Source organism: Chlorella variabilis (assembly GCF_000147415.1).
Source record: "Chlorella variabilis unplaced genomic scaffold CHLNCscaffold_4, whole genome shotgun sequence".
Taxonomy (NCBI): domain Eukaryota; kingdom Viridiplantae; phylum Chlorophyta; class Trebouxiophyceae; order Chlorellales; family Chlorellaceae; genus Chlorella; species Chlorella variabilis.
The window spans coordinates 1962886-1988860 of NW_005435084.1; the positions used below are offsets into that span (position 1 = coordinate 1962886).

Below are 25975 nucleotides of genomic sequence, written 5' to 3' on the forward strand. Positions count from 1 at the left end.
GCGAGGCATCACCACCAATGGATGCGACCCATTCCTGCCCTTTGTTTTCTCCCCTTGCCCTTTCTTTGCGACACACTTTGCTTTGCCTAATACCTGCTCCCTGTGCCACCCTTGGCCCTCGGTTTTCCCTGTGCCCTGCCTGGTCCTCGGCTGCTTTTTCCACACCCCCACAATTCTTTCGTTGCCGGCTGCGGCCCCACGGGCGCTCAGCCCCTCCCCACCAACGAACGACCCCCCGACTTTGCCCGACGACGCCTGATAACGGGCCTCCCCCTCTGCATTTTGTCTCAGGGAGGCCCTGTGCATCTGTGCATGCGCCCTGTGCCCCCACCCTGCCAGCCAGCCCATGTCCATCGCTGGTCCACAGGATGCGCATCCCTCCCCCATCCCCTCTGTCGCCCCAACATTGCCGGTAGCGAGCGGCGCAGCCCCCGCACCGGCCCCTCTGTGCTTCCAACGACCTGAGAGGCAAACATGCAGCACACCACACGCACAATTTCGTTTTTTAGCTTAATTTCGTTATTCGTTCTCTGCCATTCTCAGCTGAGCCGCCCTCCCCTGCCGCATAGGCGGCGCTGTGATTGGGCGCCACCGACTGTACGCCACCACCCGCCTCACCGCCACCATATTTAACACGCTCTTCCTTGAACAACCTCAGGGGTGCAGGGGAGCGCACAGAATGAATGCACTGCGCTGAACGCGCGTGCGTGGGGATGGGCTGGCGCCGGCTGGCGGGAGGTGGCATGCACGGGGTCATGCCGATTGGCCAACACAGCCGTTCGTGCGTGCTCGATCTGCTATAGCCATTGCAGCAACAATGGGAGAGCCCATTTGGCGTGAGGTGAGCGGTGGGGGATCTGATCGCTGGTCCTAGCGCCGCTTGAGGACTGCAGGCTTCTTGAGCTCCCGGGTCTCCTGTCAGCGACCGTCGCCGCTGTCCAGAGGTAGCACGCGGCAAGCCCGCTGGGCCGCCCGCCGGCGCCACTTTGTGCAGGCCCTGGCGCAGCCTGCCACCAGCGCGCTGGCCCTGCTGCTGACGGTCGCCTATGCGCTGATCCAGTGGCGGCACCTGGGCTACCCAGACGTCGGCCTGTCATACGACCGGGTGAGTGAGGGTGGCGAGGGGAGGAGGAGGAGGAGGGGCGTCGCCGCCTGCTTGGTTGCATCCACTCGCAGGCCGGGCGCGGGTGCCCCACAACTGCCGGCACCCGCAAACCCGCTCCCCTCCCCTCAACTCACTGCCAGGTGGTGGTGCACCGCGAGCTGTGGCGCACCGCCGCCTCCCAGCTGGCCCACATTGACCTCGTCCACCTGGCCTTCAACCTGTCAGCCCTGTGGTCCATCGGCCTGGTGGAGCGCACCCTGGGCACCCTCCACTACCTGCAGCACACCGCCCTGCTCTTCCTGCTGTCCCCCGCGGTGAGGCGCCGCCCGCCAGCAGGCAGGGCAGGCACGCAGGCAGGCAGGCAGGCACGCCCGGGGTGCCCGGCCCCACAGCCATGCGCCCCATCCCCCGCTTGCGCCCGCCTGCCGAGCCCAGTGGATGGCGGGTGCCCGGGCATGACCGTGCCTCCCTCCCTCCCTCCCTCCCTCCCTCCCTCCCTCCCCCAGATCTGCATCCTCATCTACCACCTGCTGATTGTGGTGGGCCAGAGGGAGCAGTACCGCGAGGTGACGGCGGTGGGGTACAGTTGCGTACTGTTTGGCTGGATGAGCCTGATGGCCACCAGCAAGCCGGGTGGGTGGGGGCCATGCACCGGCCCCAAGCATGCGGCTGGCCTGCGCTGGCCTGCTGCACTGCCTGCCCCTGGTGCTGACACCCCTCCACTCACCCACACACGCTGGTGCCACCTGCTCTCACTGCTGCTGCTGGTGCTGCCGCTGCCTGCCGTGCCAGGCGGCATCACCATGCTGCCCGTGTTTGGGCTGGCCAGCATCCCACTGTGGGCCACACCCTGGGCCTCCCTCCTCATCACCTCCCTGCTCATCCCAAGGGCCAGGTGGGCGGGCGGGACGGCAGGCGGGCATGCGCCAGCGCCAGGGCCTATACACAAGCCAGCGCTGCTGTGACATGGAGTGCAGCACCATGCAGCCCACCGTTGTCTGCTGGCCCCCTCCTGCCCCCTCGCGCAGCTTTGTGGGCCACCTGGCCGGCATGCTGGCGGGATACGCTGTGGCTCTGGGCGCCTTCAGCTGGCTCAACCCGTGGTGGAGCCTCAGCCTGCTGGCGTGGGCGGCCATGGGCCTCAGCTACGCGGCCGCACGCAGCCGCCAGCTCGTCATCCTGTACATCCGCCTGCCAGGGGGCGCAGCCTTTGGCCTGGGCGGCAGCCCCGGCGGCGGCGGCGGCGGCGGCGACGCGGAGAGCGGCGGGGTAGGGGCAAAGGCGGGGGCAAAGGCGGGGGTGACCCGCATAGTGGGCGGCGAGATTGTGCGCACTTGATGGCCCCAGCTGGGCTGGGGCCTGTTAGGTACCCTCCTGCATGCAGCCTGCATGGCCTTCTTCTCATTGTCCTCCTTATTGCAATCTGGAATCAATGCTGCTTGCACAGGGACTCTGGAGCATCCACCCGCAGCGCGCCACAGCCATGAACAAGCGAGCGGGGTGCCGCGTCGCGTCACTGCCGCGCCTGCGGCGGCGGCAGCCGGCAGCCCATCAGCGCCGCCAGGTTGCCCGCCGGCCCCGGCAGCCCCGCCTGCTCGCCGTAGGAGGCCAGCAGGCTGCTGACCAGGTTGACATCCAGGTCCACGGGGCGCAGCGCCGCACCCGCGCCCTCCTGCTCCCCTGCCGCCGCCTGGGCCCCCGCCGCGCCGCCCGGCGCACCATCGCCGCCGCCGCCAGCATCGGCGGGTGTCGGGGCGCGCTCAAAGCTCTCCGCCATGCGCGTGCCCGCCAGCTGCTGGTCCATGGCGGCGGCATAGGCTCCCATGAACTGGGCATCGTCGTCGCTGTCGGTGGCGGTGCCCGCCTCCCACCCCTCCTGCCGCCGCCGCTCCGCCTCCTCCGCGCCCCACGCGGCCCCCTCCTCCGCGGCGGGTCCAGCTGAGGCCGCAGGCCCGCTGGCGGCAGCAGCACTGCTGCGCCCGACACCGGGCGCCGCTGCTTCTGCAGCTGTCTGTGGCTGCTGCCAGGCTGGCGCCTCGCCCGCATCCGACAGGTCCGACTGGGAGGAGGCATCGTCATCGGAGAAGAAAGAAGAGCCCTCCTCAGACGATGTGCCCACGCTGTCGTCGTCGCCGCCTGCCCACTGGGCGTGCCGTGCCGCCGCCCGGGTCAGGCCCAGCACCCTTTCCAGCTCGGCAGCAAAGGCGGCCTCATCCAGCGCCACGCCTGCTCCCGCTGCCGCCCCCGCTCCCGCTGCCGCCCCCGCGTCGCCCGCGGCAGGCACCTCTGCGCCCTCCAGGCCAGCCATCATGTCCACAAACGCCCGCAGCCGCCCCGCCAACTCCCGCGGATCAAACTCCTCGCCCTCGGCCCCCTCGCCGCCGCCGCCAGGAGCGCCGGCCCCGCCCTGCTGCTGCTGCTGCTGGCGCTGCTGCTGGCGCCGCGCCTGGTGCTCCACCTCGTGCTGCCGCTGCTGCAGCTCCGTCTCCAGCTGCTGCCCCGCCTGCTCCTGCAGCCAGGCCTCGCTGCCCTCCGGCGGCAGCTGGGAGGGCGGCGGGAAGGAGGCGAGGTCCACGGGCTGCCGCAGCAGCTCATCCACGCGCAGCGCGGGTGCCGCCATGGCCGCGGTACCACGGCGGTACGCCTCTGTCTGCAGGTAGCTGCCCAGCGCCGCCTGCAGCTGCTGCGTGTGCTGGGCCGAGCCGGGCAGGCAGCCTCTGAAGAAGCCGGAGGCTTGCAGGCGCGCCTTGAAGGCCGCCCACCCCGCGTCCCCCGCCAGGCTGGCCTCGCTGACCTGGCCGCCGACGCCGACGCCCGCCACGTCCCCTGCGGCTCCTGCCCGCTGCCGGCCCGCCCCCGCGCCGCCGTCCCCACCCTGCTCCCCCTGCTCAGCTTCCTCCTCGTCGCGCCGCCCAAAGCGCGCGCGGTTGGCATACATCATCTCAAACCCCGCCGTCAGCTTGAGCCCCACCTCGGCTGCCTTGTACTGAAGGGGGGGGGGGCGGGCAGGAGCACAGGCAGTGGTGAGTGGAGGAGCATGGGGAGAAGGTGGCTCGCCCAGGAGCCGACGCAACGAAGCCGGCGCCGCATGTGCCGCTCAGGCAGCAGCGAGGGGCCCCGGGAGGCTTCACCGCACCGCACAGACGGCGCCTCCAGCGCCCAGCCGGCATGCATGCATGCAGGCCCTTGCTTGCCTGCGGGTCGCTAGGCATGGGCATGGGGTAGCCGCGGGGGGGCGCATACTCCTGCAGCGCCAGCTGGGCGTACAGGCAGCGGCTGAAGGGCGGCGCCGTCAGCACCAGGTCGCGCGGCGGGAAGGCAGCCATCCTGCTGGCGGCCTGCAGCAGCAGGGGCAGCAGGGGTGGGGGCCTGTCAGAGGGGCACGGCGTCGGGGGCGCGGAGCGGCAGAACGCGCTGGCTGGAGCTGGCCGCATGCAAAGGCCGGGGGGACAAGGGTGCCCATTCCCGGCCCCATTCCCGGCCCCATTCCCGGCACAACACAACACAACACAACACAACACAACACAACACAACACAACACAACACAACACAACACAACACAACACAACACAACACAACACAACACAACACAACACAACACAACACAACACAACACAACACAACACAACACAACACAACACAACACACCCACCCACCCTGACATCGTCGGGGTCTCGGTAGTGGAAGGCCTCTACCGCCGCCGCCACCAGCTGCGGCTCGGCCCGCAGCACGTGCGCCACGCGGGCGGGCACCAGCGCGTGCGCCACATGCACCAGCTCCGCGGCGCGCCGCGGGTAGGCGCTCACGCGCGGCAGCAGCGCGGCCTGCGAGCAGGCGGGGCAGCTGGTGGGCGCGGGGGGCGGGGCGGGGGTACCAGCATCGCGCCACCCCACTCCATAGACACACACACACAGGCACAGCACCACGCCCACAGCACACGAACTCCGGGTGGCTGGCAGGGCTCCCCGCCAGCACAACGTGGGGTACCCGCAGCCCCCCAACCCCACCCACACACCCACACACACACCTGCATCTTGGGCGGCGCCGCCGTGTCCAGTTGGCTCCCCCGCACCGCGTCCAGCGCCTGCGCCAGGCTGGGCGAGGCAGCCAGCAGCGGGTCGCCCGCGGCGCGCGGCAGCGGCACCAGGTGGAAGGCGCCGGCGTGCAGCCACACGCGGTTCTGAGCCGTCTCGGGCTTGACCCAGCGGGGCAGCCCGTAGGCCGCCTCTATGAGCAGGAACTCGCCGTCGTTGTCCCACACCCTGCGCACGGGCAGGCAGGCAGGCAGGCAGGCAGGCAGGCAGGCAGGGGTGCGCTAGGGCGCAAGTCGGCAGACCGGAGTGCTGGAGGCTCGCTGGCCGGCGCCTCGCCTCCCGGCGCTTGCCAGCTGGCACCAGCCCTCCCTCACCTGGCGGTGACCGGGAAGGCGCGCGTCAGCTCCAGCAGCAGCCACACCACAAACCATTCGTCCTCAATGTTGTCGCCAAAGTCGACAGAGCCCCAGAGGTGCGGGGGCGGCGCCGCTGCCGCCGCCGCTGCCGCCGCTCCCTCCGCCGCGCCGCCGCGCCGCCGCTGGCCGCCGGTCGCACGCGTGCGCTGCCAGGGCGACTGCCTGTGGGTGCTGAGCTGCAGGTTGAAGCGGTCTCGCTGCCAGATGTAGCCGCGCAGGAAAGGCAGCAGGTGGCCCAGCAGCTGCGCCTGGAGCCCCGCCAGGTCCGCCGCCGCCGCCTGGTCTGCAGCAGCAGGTTCGGCGGCGCCCGGTGAGCGGCGGCCTCCGCGCAGCTGCACCTGCCATCACCGAGAGCATGCCTGCCCACAGCCCCCAGGCTGCAGAAAGCGGCGGGCACTGCAGCGCATCCACATGCCGGCCCCACCGGCGCACCAAGGGCAGCGGGGTAGATCTCAAAGTTGGCGGTGTTCTCCTCTACGCCGCCAGGGTCCTCGAGGCCCAGCGCCTTTCGCAGCCCGTCCATGTCGGCACCAGACAACCTCCAGCAGCGTCACTCCAGACCAACAGAAGATAGCGTATGGAAGGGTGATGGCTTTCAGCAGAGGGAGACCAGAAGCTGGTGCTGCTGTGCATGCTCTGCATGTCGACGCCGTCCTTGGACGTTTCAGATTGCCAGGTAACACATTGGGGTTGATGTCAGACACAGTGCTGTGTCACCCACACAAGATGAGTAAAAACTGGATTCAGTGACGAGAGATGGACATGCAGCGCTGCTGGGCATGTAGTACCAAGACCAAGGGGCGTACTGTGAGGTGCGGGATTTGGGGAGCAAACAAAATTTGAATACCACTTGTGATGTGTGAAATGATTGGGAACAAACAGCGAGCCAGCATCGGGAATGAATAGAAGCCGGCGTTCGCGCAAAACATGCGCTGCCGGCTCCAGCTCGGCAGCCTGCGGGGTGACGGTCGACGGACCGCGTCAGCGTTTCTGGAAATTGACGTACTTGAGCATGATGGTGGCCATGACTGCAGCAGGGGCAAGGCATCAGCAGCACGCACCACGCACAGTCAGAAATGTTCAGAAGACTTGCCGAGAACCGGCATGCGCAGCAGCCAGCCGCCAGCGCAGCCCCCGGACACTCACCCCTGAAGAAGAGGCAGTAGGAGAAGAGGATGAGCACACACCACCAAATCATGTCGAAGGTGTAGCCAAAGCTGTCTTCCATGAACTGAGACACTGTGGTTGGGCCGTTGTACCCCTGCACGCACACAGAGGCATCATTCGGCACGGCAGCCAGCGGCGCACAGGCCTGGGGGCGCCCTCCGCGCTGGTGCACTTGCAGAGGCGCTGGCGGGCCGGCTGCCCCTGCGGTCATCCCCTGCGGGCGGCACCCACCATCATCGGCACGTCTCTGTCCGACAGCTGGCTGCCAGCCAGGCCCCACAGGGTCCAGGTGGTGGGGCTGATGCGGTTCATCCACTTCCACCCCTGCAGTCACGCACGCTACACACCCACGTGCCATATCAGCCTCGCATCCGTGATCCCCCAAACCAAACGCAGCCAACTCGGGCTGCTCCCTGGCTGCCACAGGCAGCCAGGGGCCCACGAGCCGCCACTTGCCGTGGGCATGCTGGGGTAGGGCACCAGGAAGCCCGCAAAGATGGTCCACAGCTGGTTCATGAAGGCGGCCAGGAGCTGCGCCAGCAGCTGGTTGGGGGTGATGAACACCAGGAACTGGCCGAAGAAGGTGAACTGCGGTGCACCGGGGGGGTTGGGGCCCGAGGGACGTGAGCACACCAAGAGTAAGAGAGCGCTGCACACAGGGCGCCGCCCCTCCGAGGCGGTGGGAGCACCACCACCTCACGCCGGCTCCGCCCCGCCCCACCATGGTGAGTGAGAAGAAGTACATGAGGAGGAAGTAGAAGAACTTCCAGGCCACGGGCTGGAAGCCAACCATCCTGCGGGAGGCGTGGCGGGGTGCGGCAGGCGTGGATGGCAGGAGGCCGCAGCGGCTGGGGAGGCGCCGGCGGCATCAAGAGGCGGCGCCGAGCGCCGCTGCAGGCTAATGCCCCGCCTGCCCCCGCCCCTCACCAATAAGCGATGACCACCATGAGCGTGGCCTGGACCAGCAGGTAGGGCAGCTCCACCACGCCGCTGGCCTGCACGGCACCAGGAGCCGGCGGCGTCGGCGGCAGGTGTGCAGCACAGCGGCTGGGCCACCCGCCCCGCCTGCGTCCCACCAGGCTGGCCACCACCTCCTGCCGGCCCCCCGGCCACGCACCACCGCATAGGGCCCCGGCGAGTAGTAGGATGAGCTGCGCTCGCGGTAGAACACGGTGCGCTCGGCGCCGATCACCGGCTGCACCGTCATGCAGTTAAACATGCCCAGGAAGGTGGTGAGCACAAAGACGAGGCCCATCACGTTTTGGACGGTGGCCACATCGGTGCCGCCCTCATCCAGCTTGCCCTGCATGCGCGTGCGTGGAGCAGCACCGGGTGGGAGGGGCAGGCAAGCGCGCGGCGACAGCGGGGCCAGGAGAGGGGGCAAGGGGCAGGGCATGCGTGCGAGCGAGGCCGGCAGGCAGGAGGCAGGGCCGAGGGTTGCTGGGCTACGGCGCAGATGAGGAGGATGAGGGGGGGGGCACCTCGTTCAAGTACACCAGGCCCAGCACGATGGCGATTGTGATGGTCATGGCAAACCGCACAAAGTCTGCAGGTCCAGCGGCGCACAGGCCATGCCAGCTGCCCGTCAGGCACGCCACCAGCGCCTCGCATTGCGGCGTTCGGGAGCCCTGGCCACCGTGCATGCACCGCCTGCGCGGGCTGATGCCTGCTCACTGTAGTTGGGGCTGCGCCAGTACAGCTTGAAGAACTTCTTGATGAGCGTGGAGCGCTGGGTGCTGAAGCTGGTGGCGTACTGGCCCGCCAGCCTGCGCACCGCAGCAGGGGGATGACCCGTGAGCAATGGCAGATGCATGCACGCGTCCAGGCATGCACCAGCCCAGGCACCAGGCACCGGCTGCCCCGCTCACTTCAGCGGCTCGCTGCTCTTCTTGCCCTCTGCCACGAGGCGATCCATGTTGGCCTCATTCTCCCGATACAGATCACTCTCCTGCAGGCGGGCAGCCGCAGAAAGACAGAACATGCCATCATGCGTCTGGCTGCCCGCCTGCCACAATATGGTGCCGCTGTTCGCACTGCACGGGCCTGGCAGCAGCACGAAGAGCAGCTGCGGGCAGCAGGCATGCAGCTCACCAAGTACAGGGTGGGGAAGTCCTGGTCAGAGCTCTTGAAGGTGGTGCTCATGCTGCCGCCAGTCACTTCCAGCATCCTGCGCCAGGCAGCAGGGCAGCGCATGGCAACGTCATGGCACAGTCAGCATCGGCTGCTCGGGCTGCGCAGCCCCACAGATCCAGCGGATGCCGCCAGCTGCAGCGGCGGTCCGGCCAGCCCAGCGCACCAGGTGGCTGGGTTATAGCCCGTCCTGATGGGCTCCACCCCCGGCTGCGACTCGAGGTAGGCGGTCAGCACGCTGCTCTCGTCGCCCAGAGGACCAAAGTAGGTGAGCCGGCCGCCGCGTTGCAGCAGCACCCGCACGTCAAAGGCCTCGAAGATTTCCATTGAGGGCTGCGACAGCGGGGGCCCCAACAGGGAGGAAGCCAGGGGGTGGTCGGGCGGCCACAGCCCGCGGGAACCGCACGCGGGAAGGATCTGACCCGGTGGGAGCCGTGGCGATTCTTGGAGGTGGCAGGCCGGGCGGGGCAGGTGGGGCAGGCCGCACCCGGGTGGATGTCCACCTTACTGTTCGTTTGCTGGAGGCGAACTTCTTGACTGCACGCATCACCAATGGCCCCTCACGCGCATCCAAGCCCCTTGGTGGGCTCGCTGCAAGGGGCGCGGGAGCCGGGCGGATGGGCGCAGGGGGGTTGGGCGAGGTGTGTTGGGCAGGGGGGTGGCGGGGCCGGCAGGGCGCCAGGCATGCGAGCCGGCCACACTGCCCTCGGCTGCCCCACCCCGCCACACACACACACACACACACACCGCCATCACCACCACACACACACAGGCATGCAGGCGCACATGAGCAGCACACCCACGCCCCGCTCACTCCATGAACACGACAGACGGGTTGGCCACCAGCTCCACGCCGATGGACAGGCGCTTGCGCTGCTCCACGCTCAGCCCGGAGCCACCTGCGCAGGCGGGCCCAGCGCCGGCGCCCCGGCTGTTGCCACCCTGCCCTGCCCTGGCCCCCACACATGCTGCCTTGCCCTCTGGGCGGCGCCTCAGGGCCGGCGGACACACGCCTCCGAGCCATGTGTATCAGGCGCCGCGCTGCTGGCGAGCACAGCGCGACACCCCTGCCTGCCCCACCTGGCTCCCCCACGATGCTGTCCTTGATGCCGGTCATGTCGACCATCTCCAGAGCATCATCCACAATCTGGGTCACCTGGTCCATGCCAATGTCCTCCGTGAGGCGCAGGCGCGCCGAAAACAGGAAGGCCTCGCGCACCGTGGTGCCCGCGCTGTGCACGTCCTGCTGCTCCACGTAGCTGCACACGTCAGCAGGGGAGGGGAGGCCAGGGACAACAGGGCGTGGGCCGAGCACGCCTGGAGGCTGCGATCCGCTGCGGGGCCACAAGGCGTCCTTGGGGTGCCCACCCACACGTCATCAGCAGGCAAATGGCGGCGCCTGCCCCAGCCATCGCACCCGCACACGCGCGACCAGGGGCCCTGCTCCTTGGGGTGCCCATTCACAAGGATGTCGCCCCTGCATGCCAACCACAGGCAGCGGGACCAGTGTCAGACGGCGCGCCGAAGCGACAGCCGCCGCATCTAGCGCGGCACACTGCCTGGCCCTGATGCAGCAGCGGCATCCACCTCCGAGGCACCTGATTAGGCCGGTGGTTTTCCTGCCGCACACGCAATCCATAAGCGTAGTCTTCCCTGCAGGAAAGGAGGAGCAGCGGGGCGAGGCAGTAGGTGGGTGGTCCATTTGCGCATCAGTACAAGTGTCCACCACTACCACCTCTGTGCCGCACCGCGCATCACTTGCCTGCACCGCTGCCGCCCATCAGCGCGGTCAGCGAGCCAGGCTCCGCCGAAATGTTGATGCCCTGCATGAAGACCACAGCAGGGATGGGTGTGATGGGCCCCATCCCAGCCGGAAGCATGGTGCCGCGGAGCTGCCGACGGCGCCCAAGCAGTGTGCCCTGGCTCCCGGCAGCACAGGCCGCCGGCAGTCCCCCAGCCCCCTCGCCTTGAGCAGCTGCAGCTTGCCGGCAATCTCCTTGTCGCTGCTGTCCTTGACCACGCCCGGGGCGGTGCCATGGGAGGGGTCGTTGACGTAGTATCTGCGGTACCATGTGGCAGCAGGGACGGTACCGTTTCAAACACCAGCGACGCGGCCTACAGCGGCTCGCACATACTGCTGCCCAGCCTGGGGCGTGGCGCGCACCTGATGTCTCGACAGACGAGCGTGATGGGAACAAAGGGGACCACCGCCTTGTCCCGCACGCCGCCCGCCTCCGGGCCCGGCGCCCCGACCTTCGGCTCCCTGCGAGCCTGCGAGAGGGTCTTGATCCCAAACGATGCCACCTTGCCCATCGTCTTGGCCGTGCTGAATGCGCCCTGCGCCGTCTTGTTGGTCGCCTTCTGCAGCATGTCCACCACGCCGCGCCGCACCTCCTCCTTCTGCTCCGCCTCGGCCACTGCAGGGCAGCGCAAGGGCCGCGGCAGGCAGGCAGGAATCAAGCAGGGCAGTGTGGAGCTGGACCGGTGCTCAGGCCGCGACAGGCCCGGTGCTCAGGCCACCGCTTTGCAATGCATGGATGCTCGGCACGCCTTGAGAACAATGTGCTGCCTGGTGCGTGCTTCCTGCAGTTAGATTCTCATCAGAATGGAATCACATTACCAGCGCCCACCTGTCGGCCTGGGGCTGGGCGGGTTGGTGATGTTCAGTGCCACGATGCCCAGGCAGCTGCACAGGACGAGCCAGAACCAGGAGTAGCCCACAGAGGCCCAGATCCACTCCGCGCCCAGCTGCAGGCAGCAAGGGGAGACGTGTGGTCGTCCTCGGTGGCTTTTCCAGACCCCATCATCATTATTCCGCAAATAATGAGCAGCTGCTACCACTTACGTAAAAGCCAAATGCGTCTGCTGAGACTTGGGCGACTGCATGGCGGGGCAGAGGAGAGCGATTGATGCAGGACACTTCATAAGGAAAGCACACCTGACATCCCCTGGCGCAGGCACTGCAGCAGGCAGCAGGCAGGGCGAGCCTCCACCTCACCTGAGCTGGTCGAGCCGGTGGAGGCGGGTATGTCCCAGCGGGTCGTTCCCAGCTCATTGGCGACCAGCGCACGCACCGCCCAGGCCATGGGGTTCATCCTGCGCACACGTGTGTGTGTGTGTGTGATGGTGGCGGGGAGAGGCGCGTCATGGCGGACGGGTGTGGTGCACAGGCAAGGCCCAAGCCATGCTGGGAGCTGGTGGCTGGCTCACCAGTACACCCAGATGAGGTAGACGGGGATGGAGGTGCGCACAATACTGAAGCCGTTTGTGATCATCAGCATGAGCAGCATCTGGGCGGCAGGGCGGGGGTGGGGTGCGGCATGCGGTCACAGCACACCACGTCCCAACAAACTGCACTCTGGCGCTGTCAAGTGGCAGCACGGCAGAAGGACGTGTGCACACTGCAGGGCTCTCTGCTCACCACGCCGCCGCCCGCGTTGGCGATCACCATGGACGGCACAATGAAGGCAATCAGGCGGTAAAAGGCGGCCATGGCTGCGCGGGGGGCGGCCGAATGTTGCAAGCAGGCAAGCAAGTCAGGCCGCCAAGTCAGAGGGAAGCACACAGCCTTTGTGAGCCTGCTGCTCTCCACCTCCTTGCTTTGCACCTCCTTGCTTGCACTTGCCCAGCAGGCTGCGCCCCAGCCCCAGCCCCAGCCCCAGCCCCAGCCCCAGCCCCAGCCCCAGCCCCGCTCACCATTGCTGAGGCTGAAGGTCACGACCAAGAACAGGAAGTAGTTGCTGGCGGTGCGGGTGAGGCCCGAGATCCAGTACACCCCCAGCGAGTAGATGACGCACTCGATGGTGCTCTGTGGCACCTGGGTCAGCACAAAGCTCAGCACGTAGGAGGCGGGTGGGAAGAAGTTGTTGTTGCGTTGCTTGTAGAACACCCTGCGCGGGGGGCGGGGGGCGGGGAAAGGAGGGAATCGTTGAACCCATCCCAGCCCAATCAGGAGCGCAGAAAGCCGGCCGCGGCCAGGCCGCAGCAGTTGCGCCACAAGGTGGAGGTGCTAAAAAAAGATCCGCTCGTCTGCGTGGGCCAGGAGCCCGTCCGGCAGGCCGTGCACGCCCGGCCGCACCTCTTGTTGGCAAACACGATGCCGACCTGCGGCATGCTGAACATGGCCATGTTCATGACGGACAGGGAGCTGAGGGACATGACCTGGCGCGAGTCGGCGGTGGTGGGCTCCAGGGTGGCAAACAGGGAGCCGATGATGAGGGTCAGGATGGCGGCCTGCACGCGGGGGAGGGCAAGGGGCACGCGGCGGGCCTGGGGTCGACAGCCTCCACCTCGAGCCGCCCGCACGCAGGGTGCACGCTCAGCTGGCGATAGCCATGCATGGGCCCGCCGTGTGAGGCAGATGCGGTGGGGCTGGGCGGGGCCAGGCCTCGGAGCAGCTCCCACCCCACCCCACACCACACCACACACAAGGCGCCCACCTGCACAGCGCGCGCAATGTAGAACGCCTTCTCCCGCTTGTTCAGCTTGACCTGGCGCAGGAAGACGAGCTTGGTGAGGCGCAGCACGCTGCTGGCGTACTTGGTGGTGATGAGAGAGCCGGGGGGGCTGTCCTCGGGCCTGAAGGGGTGGCTGTCCAGCTGGTCCAGCAGCCGCCGGCCCTCCTGCCAAGCACACGGGCAGGGCGGGGGGGCGTCAGTAGGGTGGGGTGGCACGGCGAGGATCGTGCTACGCCGGCCATCAGCGTCTTGCCGAGAAGAGGGGGCCGAGGTGCACTGGACTGGACCACTTGGCCGGCAGTCGACCCCACCTCAGTCTCCTTCCAAAACGCCTGCTCCATCTCCTCCACAGGCGCCAGCAGCGTCTTGGGCGGGGCGGTGAGCAGCTGCACAGCACGGGCAGGCGTGACGCCGCCACTCTTCAGCCCCCTGCACCAGCTGTCAAGCAACGCACCAGCACAAATCCACGACCGCCTTGCCCAGTCCCAGCCCACACATGTTTGACCCACCAGCAGCCGCGGGCCACACCTTGGTGGCGTCACGGTCCTCCTCCGTCAGCCCCTTGCGCTCCAGCAGCGCCCCGCTGGCATACGCGTACTGCCCCACCGGCGTCGTCACCTCCTGCGCGCATGGGCGGCAGGCAGCAGGGCGAGGCGAGGCTCGCACCACCGCGAGCGGCTGCTGCACGCGAAGCAAGCCACGAGCGCCCGCCGTCGTCAACACCCTGGGGCGCGCGCGCACCTGCAGGAAGGAGCCGACATCCTTGCGGACCGGGCACCGGAAGCCCAGCTGGTTGTCGAAGAAGGGCACGATGCCCGACACAGGGCCGCTGCAGGCGGCAGCAGCACAAGCAGCGCCGTCAGTGGGAGGCATGGGCTGCCCGCCAGGCTGGCATGCACGCCGCCCTTTGCAGGTGGTGAGCCTGGGTGGCGGCGCTGCGTCACGCACTGGTACATCACATGGCCGTCGGTGAGCAGCAGGATTTCGTCAAACAGCTGAACAACCTGCACGCCCCACCACACAGCATCGGATGGGGTCAGCCGGGCAAGCCGCGCCACATCGCCCCTGCCCGAGGACACAGCCACTCTTGCGCCGAGCAGCTGGCTGGCCGTACCTCGGGGGCCGGCTGCAGCAGCGAGATGAGGAAGGTCTTGCGCAGCGCGTGCGCTGTCTGCACAAAGCTCTGCACCACGCTGTATGTGGTGGCGCTGCAGGGCGGGAGGCACAGGAGGGGGGTGGTGAGGCGCGGGGGCCACTGGTGGATGCCGCTGACGGTTGCCATGCGGCGCAGCAGGCCCAGTGGCGGCAGTGGTGACAGCCAGCTTCGGCGGCCTACCTGTCGAGACCTGTGCTGATCTCGTCCATGAGAACCAGCGACTGCGGGCCGCACAGGATCTCGCCCGTGGTCACGCGCTTGCGCTGCAGGCGGGGCGGAGGGGGGAGGGGCCAACAGGCGCACAAGCAAGGGGGCTGGGCTGGAAGGCCCACGCGGGGTGTGGGAGTCTGGGGGGCAGCAGAAGTCCAGAGCGGGACAGCATGCCCCTGGGCTGGCTGCCCTCACCCACCTGCCCCCCGCTGATGCCGCGCGTCATGGAATCCCCCACAACCGTATCGGCCACATCCAGCAGGCCCAAGATCCTGCAGCCAGGGTGTTGGCACCGCCCTCGCTCACAATGCGACCTAATGTTCGACAATGCACGGCAGGCACAGGCCAGCCCGTCATGTCCAGGCACAAAGGGAGGTGACCGCAGCGCCTCCGAGGCACACAGCTCACTTGAGGATGACAAACGGCTTGGCCCGCTGCTTGACCATCATCCTGCATAGGAGTAACAGTGTAGCAATCCCAAGTTCCCAAGCAATGCCCAGTGCCAGCCAGATGCAGAGTAAGTAGCCCAACTACTGCTTTCTTGCCTCATCGCAGTCACAAACTCCATGTCAGCAGCAGCGCTGCCAGCTCCGCCGTTCTCTTGCCCAGCCTGCACGACCGGAATGGGCTGATGCATGGTGAGGCAAGTACTGTCTTGGGCGCGCTCTCATGCATGGCTTCCCTGAACAGTAGGCCACAGCTCTGTGGAAGGCCGAAGCAGCAAAATGTGATACCGGGCTGCACTGACCTCGCCGGCCTCTGCTGCATCGTCTGCCTTGTCCATCTCTAGCAGGGACAGGTCTCGCTCAATCCGCTCCTCAACCTTCAAATGATGAAAGGACGGTGCAAGGGTCAGAAACATATCCAGAAATCAACAGAAACCATCACAGTGCGTGCAACATGCCCACCTGCTTGAACTCTGCCAGCAGGCGTGCCGCATCCTGGAGGTCGCACAGGCAGTTGTGGGAGAACTGACACGTCTCCAGCACCTGCATGTATACCGTGAAGGGGCTGTGATAAAGCTCTGAAAGGAGTTTCAGCACAAACCATGCCCCCGGCCCATGCCCGGCACAGCAGCAGCGAGTACATGCTGGCGCAAGTGCTGCCAGAGCTGGCAGCTTACCGTCAGATTGGGGATGTGGTAATCAATTTGATCCCTGCTCCACCAAGCAGGCAACATACGAAAGGAGGAGTCAAAATCGTGTGATGATGGGCAGCCGCTACAGTACCTTCCCCTCACCAGGGTCCTCACGTCGTGCATTTCACGCGCCCCCGGGGCACACGTGGCAGGCTGCGCACATGTCGTCATGCACTGCAGGCACGCCTCCAATGGCAGCACCACACCACTCACACGTAGGCCACAGTGCGGCGCACCACAAACTCGCTGCTCTCCTTGCCATTGTACTTGACGGAGCCGGTCATCTGCAGGCACGGTTGCCACCAGGGGTGAGCGAGCATCAGGTACCAGCAGCTGGGTAGACAACGGTGGCCTGGCAGTTGTCGGCTCGTAAACCAGCAAACAAGCGGCCAGCAGCACACACCTTGACTTTGGCGTCGCTCTGCAGCCGCCCGCTGAGCGCCTGCATGAACACAGACTTGCCCGAGCCCGGGGGGCCAAGCAGTAGGGTCGTGGTGCCGGGGCGCAGCGCGCCCGTGACGTTCTTCAGGATCTGCACTTTGGCTGTCTTGAGGCCGCCCTGCATCCAGGCAGGCCAAGCCAGGCAACGTGACGCAGCAGCGGGGCAAGCATCACACCACCCGCATGCTGCACACGCCATGCCATGCCTGCATGGCTGCCTGGCCATGCCATGCATGCATCCCCCGGGCCAGCCCCTGCGCGCCTGGCACGTCAGCTTCTTCATCATGTTCTCCAGCGTGTTGCCCAGGGAGGGCGTGCTGCCCGACCCCACCAGCGCATCCGCCTCGATGCACAGGTCGCGGTACTCCAGCGTGACCTGCGGGAAGACCACCCCCGCCTCCTTGAACAGCTTGGCCAGCCGCTCGGCAAACACAGGGCCGCCGTCCTCCTTGCCCATGTCCATCACGCGCCCCGCCAGCTTCGCCTTGTCCATGCTGCAGCCACAGGCAGGGGAGGGGGAGGGGGAGGCAGGATGACCAGGCTGCGTTGGCAGGAGGTGCGCTGGTCCGGCGCCTGCTGCCTGTGCCTGTTGCGACTGCGGCCGGGCCCTGCAAGCTGCCCAGCTCACGACGGCATCTTCTGGGTCCGCCCCGCCTGCCGCAGCTCCTCCTTGGCCGCAGCGATGAGCTCCTCCAAATCCACCACCGATGTCGTGGCGCCCCCGGGCAGGCTGAACAGGCTGTTGCGCTGCAGAAACGGCACCATGGCCGTGGCATCGAAGCCTGCAGGACAGCGGAAGTCGTCACACGCGGTAGAGCCTGCCTGCTGCAGCGAGGCGACCACAGCCACGGGCAGCAGCAGCGGCGGCAGCGGCGGCGGCATCCCTGGGCTAGGATGGGACGGGCGGTAATTGCTGATCGCTTGCAGGCCAGTAGGTTTCGGGAAGCCCCTGGGGCCTGTGAACAGCCCAGATGTTGAGAACAAACGGGGTCATGCCTTGACAGCGCTCACCCAAGTCGGCTGCCTGCCCATACTGTGGGTCAGGAGGATCGAATTCCATGTAACCCATGGCGGCACACGGAACAGGCCGTTGGCCAGCTCCAACACGGGCCCAGCGGGGGTTCTGCCGCCAATGAGGGTGAGGAGGACGCTACCGGTGCCCTCCACCAATCGGCAACCAGTTGAGGAGAAGAGACGACACGCCTTCAAACCTGAAAGATGCCAGCGCCCCGAGCATGCTTAGCGCGGCGAGACCGGGCGGCGGGGGCATGCACGTTTTCTTCTGTCTCTCCCTCTGTCAATCCCGCATTCTCCTGTGCAGCTTGCAACTCGCACAAGACATCCATGCAGATGAGGACGTCCATGCAGATGAGGCACTGCTGGCACATGCCAAATACAACTTGGCCAGGTGGTCACACAGCATGCCCGCCCAGCCGGCCAGCCACCCAATCACTTCTCCTTCTTCAGGCTTTCATCCCGCTTGGGCTTGCGCGGCGGCAGTGCCATGCCCACCAGAATGATGGCCAGAGTGCTGATGTGGCCCAAGAAATAAACAGAGCGCCAGATGGACAGGCAGTCATGCAGCCACAGCACCTGCAGCGGCCGGGGCACGAGGGAGACGCCCCTCACATGACTGCGGGTGCATCCAAGCGAGGGCCGCCCAGCGCATGGCAGAGATGCCCCCGACAATACGGCATGCTGCAGCGCAGGTTGGCTAAGGCAGCAAAGAATGCGCCAGGCCGCAGCCTCGAGCCCCGCAGCCCGGCTCACGATGAAGCTGCTGGCGGCGTAGTTGAGGATGATGGCGTTGAACACCAGCTTGGCCAGCACCCAGACCGGGAAGGTGCGCACAGCGGCGGGCCAGCTCTGCTCATACCTGCTTGGGAACAGGGGCGCAGCATGCAACAGGCATGATCGGATCCACACAATGATGCCAGACTGGCTCCCTGGTGGCCCTTGCCCCTCTCGCTACGCACCGGTACAGCGTCTTGCCCGCCTCAAACATGATGGCGGTGGTGGCGAAGAAGAGCCAGTAGCCGGGGAAGAGCCCGTGCCTGCAGGCAGCGGGATGGGATGGCGAGCGCAACGGTCGGAGCCGCACGCCACCACATGCGTGAGTCACCCAGCGCCGCCATGCACCAAGCCGGCGCTCACCAGACACCCGACACGAGCTGCGTGGTGACCAGCGTGCCAAAGGTGGGCCGTTTGCCGACCGGCGTCAGCCGCTCGTACACGTCTGCAGCAGAGATGATGGAGGAGGCTGCGGCTTGAGGCTGGCAGCCCAAGCTGAGCGGGAAGTGCAGGTAGCAAGCGATCGCATGCCCTCCCTGCCTGCTCCAACCCTGGGAATGCCAATGTACCAGGACTGTCCCCACCACTCACAGTGCCTGAGCCAGAGGCCGGTGCACACGTTCCAGTTGGCGGCCAGGTTGGGCAGGGAGGCGTTGAACTCCACGCGCCGGATGCGGCTGTTGATGTAGCGGTTCCACAGCGGCCGGCCCTGCGGCAGCCGGCGGGAGGAGGGCAAGAAGGTGTGGGCTTGCCACAGGCATGTGTGCCGTGCATAATCTGATCCGCCTGCTTGCCTCTGCATTGCGCCCATTGTAGCAGAGGCCACTGAAGATGAGCGACGACTCGGCCACCGCCCACGCAAAGCTGTAAAGCAAGGCAACAGGCATGGTTGGGCGCAGTGCGGAAATTGACCAATTGCAGCACAACACAATACTACAGTGCGTGCCCGATCGTGACTGCAGTCCAATCGGTAAGTTGACCGCCCCTTCACACGCCCCAGCACTCACTAGTACTTGCATCGTGCAGCAAAACCGACGACCCACAACAGGAAGAAGCGCTGCGCCAGGCTGACCTCTTCCTGGAAGTAGCGACTCTCTAGCAGGTCTGCGGCGGTTAGGCAAATGTTGAGCAAAGGGCCATACGTATTGGTAGGAAGGGCCACCACGGCACACATCCCGCAACCCATCGCAGCAGCAGCGGCAGCAGCACCTGCGCCATAGGTCCCCGACAGCTTCATCCACAGCGCCGCGCAGATGAGCGCCTTGACAAAGCGCACCAGGCCCGGCAGCAGCGGGTTGGGGATGCACTTGGCAGGGTCTGACTCGTCCCAGGCGCCCTGCACCAGTTGGGCACAAGCAGGCAGCTGGCACCATCAAAAATCACGAGACCAGGCAACCATCAGGTCACAGCAGCCAAGCGCTCCCACCGGCATGTTGTGCCGTCCCCCAGCACTCTTGCCCTCGCTTGCCTTGCGATCCACATAGTCAAAGTAGTCGTGGGCCTCGAAAAAGGGCCCCGCCAGCAGGTTGCCCGCCGCAAACAGGTAGCTGAAATACTCAAGCAGCGAGGGCAGCTGCCGCAGCTGTTTCTTGGAGGCATACTCGCTGAGCCGCTCCGGGGGCTTGGTGCCATCCTGGTAGCTGCAGGAGGGAGGCAACACGTGCCAGTCGGCTTACGCCCTGGATGCGCTGGCGAGCGCTCAAGGCAATGGGGAAAGCACTGAAGGCAGCAATCCACTCCACCTGACTGCTACCGCAATGAGGCGCAGGGTCAGCACCATCTGCGCTCCGGTGAAGTCGAGGTGCCCTTCCTGCAGCGCATGTGAGCGGACATCTTCTTTGGAGTGAAGAACTTGGAGGCAAGATCTCGTGCAAGCGACAGCCTCGAGCTGCCAGCCGTGATATGCCATGAAGCACCCAAAGTTTACCTTCCATGCTACGCCACTAGCTTGCATCACATGCCTGCAGAAGACGACCCAAAGAGGTGGCCATCAAGTTCTGTGCATGATAGCTGGGCAAAACAGATCCATAAATTTATGAATGCGCCACCAGCCCAGCCACGCATCGAACACAATCTCCGGCTGAGCCCAGCAGGTGGTACTCACGCCAGGATGAGGTACGGAAAGGCAATCAGCCAGGCCAACGTGCCGCAATGCGTGCGGAAGCGGCACATGCAGAAGTACACCAGGGCAGAGGGCACAAACGCGTGGATGCAGCCATTGCCGAAAGGATAATAGATTAGGAGGAACCCTGTGACAACGCTGAAGGCGTGGCGTCCTGCAGGTCACCAGCCGCCAAGGCTGCGCTGCGTCAGCAACGGCGACAAACTGGCCGCCCCGCCCCGCCCCGCAGCGGCGCTCCGCCCCGGCTCGCCCGCACCATCGCTTTGCGCAGGCTCACCTCGGCGTGGCACTACCCTCAAGAACGCTCCAACCAGCACTGACAGCAGGAAGGCGACGGTGAACCTGAACTGACTGATCGTAAGGCCCGCCGACGCGCAGGCATTGAGCTCCCAGGGCTGAGGCGGCAACAGTGTGCTATACAGCTTTGGCGACGACATTCACGCCATCCACGAGCTTGCAGAGCGAAAGCCTGCAAGCCCCGGGCTCTTCCGCAGACAGCAAAATGATTGTGCTGTGGGGACGATGCAGCCGCCGTTCAAGATGCCCGCGGCTTCAGGGAGAGACACAGCAGCGACAGGCTGGCGGTGGCGGGCGGCACGCGGGCGCTCTCACAAGATGTGCAGTCCCCCCCTCCATAGAGTCTCAGCGATTGTTTACACGTGCAAAATGCAGAGGCGCGGGAGGATGCTGCTGGCTGGGATTTGATGGGCGGGGGGGGACGGCGTGGCGTGGCCGCTCGTCTGCTGCCCTGGCTACGCCCCCACCTCCAGCGCTGCCGGCAGCTCCAGGTCTGCCGCCGTCGCCACCTCCTTCGCCTCCAGGTCCACAAACTGGTCGCTCTTGGCCGCCAGCTCCGCGATGGCGATGCGGCCGCGCTGCCTGATGAAGTCTGCCACCGCCTGCATCTCCTCGGGGCTGATGAAGATGAACTGCGGGGCAGGCAGGCATGAGCCGCACAGGTGGTGGGCAGCTGGTGCAGGGCTGGACTACGAATGGGCACCCTGGCAGTGTGCCGCTTGCCCAGCAATGGCAGCACTGCTAAATGTAGGAGCTGCCTGGCGCGTGTGAAGGCGCTGAAGCACCCCCTGGGGCTCCTCCAAGCTGAGCCAGAGCCTGACTGACCACCCACTGCCTCATGGGCTGCACATCCCGCCTGCCAGCCGCGCCGGCCGCACCTTGCCGCGGTCATCCATGACGCCGGTGATGCCGCCCTCCGCCTCCAGCTCCTGCACCCGCTTGATCACCTCCTGCGTGCGCATGCCAAACTCCGCCGCCAGCTCATCCAGCGCCACCGTCTTGCGCCGCCGGATGTAGTCCACAAAGCGCGACTGCAGCGCCTGCGCTGGGCAGCGTGGGGGGCAAGGGCAGGTGAGTGCATGCGCCACGTCATCGCCGCGGGCTGGGGAGCACCTGCCAATGGATGGAGGGCTGGCCCTGCCAAGACGCCTGCTGACTGCCATTGCAGAGGCAGAAACAACATGGAAGCACCTGGCCCTCCTCCTGGCTCAGCGCCTCCTCGCCTGCCGCCTCCACCGTGAACATGTGCATCCACTTGGCGGCCTCCTCCTCCTCGCGCCGCCGACGCTCCTCCGCCGCCCATCGAATCTCCTCCTCCTGCGCCGCCTCCTGCGCCTCGCGCTCCGCATCGCGCGCCGCACGCCGCGCCTCGTACGCCTGCAGCACGAAGATGGGGGAGTGAGTGCGTGTGCTGCAAGTCTGGGCTCGCAGGCAGCACCACCACTTGCCAAGGTTCCCGTGCATGCATGGCACTCACATCGCGCGCGGTGGGCTGCCGAAAAGCAGGCTCGGGTCGATCCTGCTGCTCGTCCTGCACACAGACGCGAGGGCATGCAGACAAGCTTGGTGAATGGCGGCGGCGGTGGCGGTCTTTACAGAGGGCCTCGCTACCCTACGACTCCGGCGAGCTTTTCTGAGCTGCAGGCAGTGTTGGTTGCTAAAGCAGCAGCATCGGCGCACCTCGTCCTCATCCTCTTGCTCCTCGTCCTCGGCTGCAGCTGCAGCGCGGCGCCGCCGCCGCCGCACGCCGCCTGCCGGGCGGTTCAGCCCCCGGGCGGGGATACCCATGCCCAGCGCCTGCACACCAGGCAATTGTGAGGGCAGCAGCCGGCGATCAGAGGGCCTCAGAAGGCAGACACTCAGGTCGGGAGCACTCCATCGGCTAGCTGCACCGCTCGCAGTCCGGCGAGAGGGGACTCGCGGTCGCCTCACCTCTGGCTGGCCGGCCTCGCCTCCCTGGCTACCGCCCTGACTGCTCAGGAAGCGGAGCACCCCCGCGAGGAAGGCCGCCAGGGCGACCACGGCGATGATGAGGGCCAGCATGGATGGTGGGTATTGCTCGCGGTGTGAATTCGGGCGGCTTTTGGTCAGTGTAGCAGGAGCCTGAGCCGGCTCCCTGCCTTGCGTTTTCCCGCTTCCTGGTTACCTTATGATTGATCGCTATGAGGCTATTCCCTATTCTGAGGCTTGTCAGCCTTGCATCATGAGCCGCTTTCCACTTCGCTTGACTGTGTACTTTAGCCGTGGAAGAGCAGGTCCTGTAAGCATTCTCACTCGAACAAGCCCGCTCCCAGGAACCGGGTGCGGCTACAATTGGGGGGACATCCGAGAAACAGTCGTGCTGCACTGCTGCAGCGCGAGATAACTCACATGGCTCAGGTGTGTGCCATGCGCGAGTAAGCGCCTAGCTCGTGCCTGTGCCCGGGGGTAGGGGTTGGGGACATAGCTGGGGGAGCCGGCAGGGGCTTGCCGGTTATGCATGCAGGCCATCACTAGCAATCGGGCTGCTCTGAGCGCCACCGGGCTGCTTTAAGCGCCACTGGGCTGCTTTACGCGCCACTGGGCTGCTTTACGCGCCACTGGGCCGCTTTGAGCGCCACTAGAAGCCCTGGGAGACTAGCCTTGTGCTTGGAAGGGTCGGAAGGATCTACCAGCATCCAGACGCACCCCACCCACGACGCGAGCAATTCTCCGCGCCTTGTAAAGGGGCGCTGACGCCATGGACGTGGTGCTGGCCTACGGACCCACGCCTGTCGCAGCCGACCCGGCCCAGGACCCCGGCGCCGACAGGGGGACGCTGGCCGCCCAGCTGGACCAGTCGCTGGCAGCTTTATGAGCATTGATTGGTACTTGCAGTAGTTGCACGGCTGTTTAACTGAGTTTGCTTCACGGTACTCTGGCCTAGAGATAATCAGCTGCCATGGAGAGTGGCACTGATCCCCGGGCGGATGGAGAGTCGCCCGACCCGGGCAGTGATGGTGCAGGTTCACGCACAGGTGGCGAGCTGGATTCGGCTGCGCCCACAGGAACGACAATACTACCCGTTGGCGGCGGCGGCGCAGGAACTGGCACTGGTGATGAGTTGCCTCCGGCTGCGCCCCCCGCCCCAGCACTGGGCCCTGGCTGACAGCACAGGGTCGAGCGGCCCACAGGGCGAGCAGCAACAAGGGGTGGACGACCCACCTGCACCCCTGGCTGGTCCGCCAGGCCGTTTCAACTAAACCCAGGGGCAGCAGATCCAGCTGCAAGGGAGGAGGGCTGTGATGCTGGGCACAGCCGGAGCTTGGAAAGGACAACGGATTTGAGCAGGGTCCAGGGCGGTTACAGCCCTGGCCTGGCAAGTGCCTCCGCGGGAGCGCCAGGTGGCGCCCCCGTTGCGCGCGCAGGAGAGGAGGCACATGCCGAGACGGGGGAGGAGAGCCATGCTAGCCAGCCTGGAGCGGACCCCCGCTCTGAGGTACCTTCACAAAATGTACCTGTGGAGGCAGCACCGGGCAGCGCGTTGCCGCCCAGTGCTGAGTGTGCGGTCGGGCAATCCACCCAGCACAGGGGCCAAGTGACTGCAGCACCTGCCCCCACCCCAGCAGAGATTGCTGAGGGTCCCGGGAGTGGGTGTGCACACGGTAACACGGAGTGCCAGCTGGCGGATGCGGTCCCAGCTGACGCCTCCCCGGACGAGGGAGGGACCTCCTCGGTACGTGAGGAGGGCACTGTGCTGACGGCTAGTACAATCACAACGGGGCATGTCCCAGGGGACCTGATCAGTCCCTGCTTGGGCAACCAACGGAACCAATGTGAAGCCCAAAGCAACCAGATGGGCGTTGGCGGCGCGGGTGGCGGCGAGGTCGGAGACGCCGCCGCTGACTGCCACAACCCCCACCAGACCGGGACGGACCCCTTTGATGTACTGTTAATGTACAAGGAATGGCTGGAATGCCCTGAGCCCTACTGCCAGCAAGTAAATTCCCTGCTCATGGAAATGGCAGCAGGCAGGCAGCCATTCCCCGACAGGGGAGTAACCCTGAACGCCATCCGCTCGGCACAGCGGCAGGCGCCAGGGCGGGTGATGAAGCTGATTGGTCTCCTCCAGGATAGGAGAGGCACCTTGCTGGTGGATGGCGGTGCCGACCTCTGCTTCATGGACCCAGCAGTCGCCGAGGAATTGCAGCTGACCCCTCAGCCGTATGAGGGCGGAGCCGCATCGGTGACGCTGGCTGATGGCCGGCAGCGCCCACTGCTGCAAAGTGTGCAGTGCTTTGTCCAGATTGGGCAGTACACCGACCACCTGCAGTTTTTGCTGACACCTCTGGTCGGCATGGATGCAGTCTTGGGTGCTGACTGGCTAGCCACGTACAGGGTGGCCACGGATTACAGGGCCCGAACTGTGCAGTTTCAGGGCCCGACGGGGCGGCACCACACCCTGGAGCCGGATACCGACTATAACACGCCGACGTGCCTGTTGACGGCAGCCGAGGTGGATGCTGCCTTCATGGCAGGGGAGATTGAGAGCATGAGTTTTGTGCTGCCTAGAGGGCTCAAGGACCCGGCAGCGTATGGCGCCACCACGGCAGGGCTGTCCGCCGCCACAATGGCAGGCGCCCCGCCGGCAGACGCGCCAGCGCCCACCTGCAGCCCAGTACCTCAGGCTGCAGGCGGCGCTCGCTCCACCGGCATCCCCGGGGCGGGCCCCACTACTTTCCTGACTTCGGCGGAGCTGCGGAAGGCAGCTGGTCTCAGCAGGGAGAAGCTGCTGGCCACCTACGCTGACCGCCTGGTGGAGGGCATCCCCTCTCTCCCTCCTGACCGCGGCAGATTTAACTTTACCATTGACGAGGAGCCTGGTGTACGGCCCGTCATGCGCCCGGCCTATCGGATGTCGGCGGCAGATCTGGAGGAGTTGAGGCGGCAGCTGGCTGAGCTGCAGACGAAGGGATTCATTCGTGCCTCCTCCTCTCCCTATGGTGCACCTGTGCTGTTTGTGACCAAGAAGGGCGGCGCCAAGCGGCTTTGTGTTGACTGGCGTATGCTCAACCAACAGACCATCAAGAATGCACACCCCTTGCCCCGGATTGACGAGACGCTGGATCAGCTGCTGGGTGCCAAGGTGCTGAGCAAGCTGGACCTGGCCAATGGCTACCACCAGCTGCTGATGGACCCGGCGCACGTCCACAAGACGGCCATGAACTGCGGCCGGTATGGGCTGTGGGAGTGGGTGGTGATGGGTTTTGGCCTGACCGCCGCCCCTGCAAAGTTTCAGACGCTGCTGAATCATGTAATCACTCCCGACATGGCAGCGTACTGCGTGGTGTACCTGGATGACATTTTGGTGTTCTCCCGGTCTGAGGAGGAGCACAAGCAGCACCTGGCCCAGGTGTTCCACAGGCTGAGGCAGTTCCAGCTGTATGCCAAGGAGAGCAAGTGTGAATTCTTCTGCACTGAGCTGGAGTACCTGGGGCATGTGGTCTCTGCCGACGGCGTGCGGCCGGTACACAACAAGGTGCTGGCGGTGCA

General features: G+C 66.2%; 5 protein-coding genes across 5 annotated transcripts in view; 1 reads left to right on the plus strand and 4 right to left on the minus strand.

The window, feature by feature from the left end:
* The window catches only part of CHLNCDRAFT_142374 (hypothetical protein), a gene marked incomplete at both ends in the record, with an annotated part of 5427 nt that extends 2984 nt beyond the window's left edge, over positions 1 to 2443 (plus strand). The window contains 5 exons of the mRNA XM_005850119.1: positions 995 to 1105; positions 1246 to 1419; positions 1612 to 1738; positions 1898 to 2000; positions 2134 to 2443. Of these exons, the coding sequence (XP_005850181.1) occupies positions 995 to 1105; positions 1246 to 1419; positions 1612 to 1738; positions 1898 to 2000; positions 2134 to 2443 (825 nt within the window). The remainder of the gene's footprint in view (positions 1 to 994; positions 1106 to 1245; positions 1420 to 1611; positions 1739 to 1897; positions 2001 to 2133) is intronic.
* A 175-nt stretch (positions 2444 to 2618) lies between these two features.
* On the minus strand, positions 2619 to 6078 carry CHLNCDRAFT_142375 (hypothetical protein; the record flags this gene model as incomplete). The annotated part of the gene is made up of 6 exons (XM_005850374.1): positions 2619 to 4091; positions 4237 to 4443; positions 4762 to 4929; positions 5133 to 5367; positions 5514 to 5838; positions 5988 to 6078. The coding sequence occupies 6 exons, from the start codon at positions 6076 to 6078 to the stop codon at positions 2619 to 2621; spliced, it is 2499 nt and encodes an 832-aa protein (XP_005850436.1).
* An 851-nt stretch (positions 6079 to 6929) lies between these two features.
* On the minus strand, positions 6930 to 16378 carry CHLNCDRAFT_20690 (hypothetical protein; the record flags this gene model as incomplete). Its single annotated transcript, XM_005850375.1, has 34 exons — positions 6930 to 7020; positions 7147 to 7310; positions 7444 to 7516; positions 7650 to 7717; positions 7840 to 8019; positions 8204 to 8268; positions 8397 to 8488; positions 8591 to 8670; positions 8814 to 8889; positions 9019 to 9185; positions 9340 to 9439; positions 9667 to 9751; positions 9933 to 10111; positions 10270 to 10329; positions 10451 to 10505; positions 10621 to 10654; positions 10789 to 10912; positions 11017 to 11269; positions 11483 to 11632; positions 11851 to 11948; positions 12063 to 12142; positions 12274 to 12347; positions 12549 to 12742; positions 12931 to 13085; positions 13292 to 13585; positions 14051 to 14138; positions 14258 to 14313; positions 14424 to 14517; positions 14646 to 14728; positions 14875 to 15112; positions 15630 to 15664; positions 15799 to 15832; positions 16027 to 16097; positions 16223 to 16378. 34 exons carry the CDS (start codon positions 16376 to 16378, stop codon positions 6930 to 6932), a joined length of 3846 nt encoding a protein of 1281 aa, XP_005850437.1.
* Positions 16379 to 17703: 1325 nt separating this feature from the next.
* CHLNCDRAFT_20761 (hypothetical protein) lies at positions 17704 to 20604 on the minus strand (the record flags this gene model as incomplete). The annotated part of the gene is made up of 13 exons (XM_005850376.1): positions 17704 to 17847; positions 18025 to 18133; positions 18231 to 18308; positions 18409 to 18490; positions 18637 to 18754; positions 18801 to 18909; positions 19053 to 19140; positions 19255 to 19306; positions 19442 to 19685; positions 19788 to 19855; positions 19973 to 20006; positions 20150 to 20321; positions 20445 to 20604. 13 exons carry the CDS (start codon positions 20602 to 20604, stop codon positions 17704 to 17706), a joined length of 1458 nt encoding a protein of 485 aa, XP_005850438.1.
* Positions 20605 to 21342: 738 nt separating this feature from the next.
* On the minus strand, positions 21343 to 21495 carry CHLNCDRAFT_15827 (hypothetical protein; the record flags this gene model as incomplete). Its single annotated transcript, XM_005850377.1, has 1 exon — positions 21343 to 21495. A coding segment is annotated over one exon (153 nt), but the record flags the coding sequence as incomplete, so codon positions are not given.
* Between the last annotated feature and the right edge of the window lie 4480 nt (positions 21496 to 25975).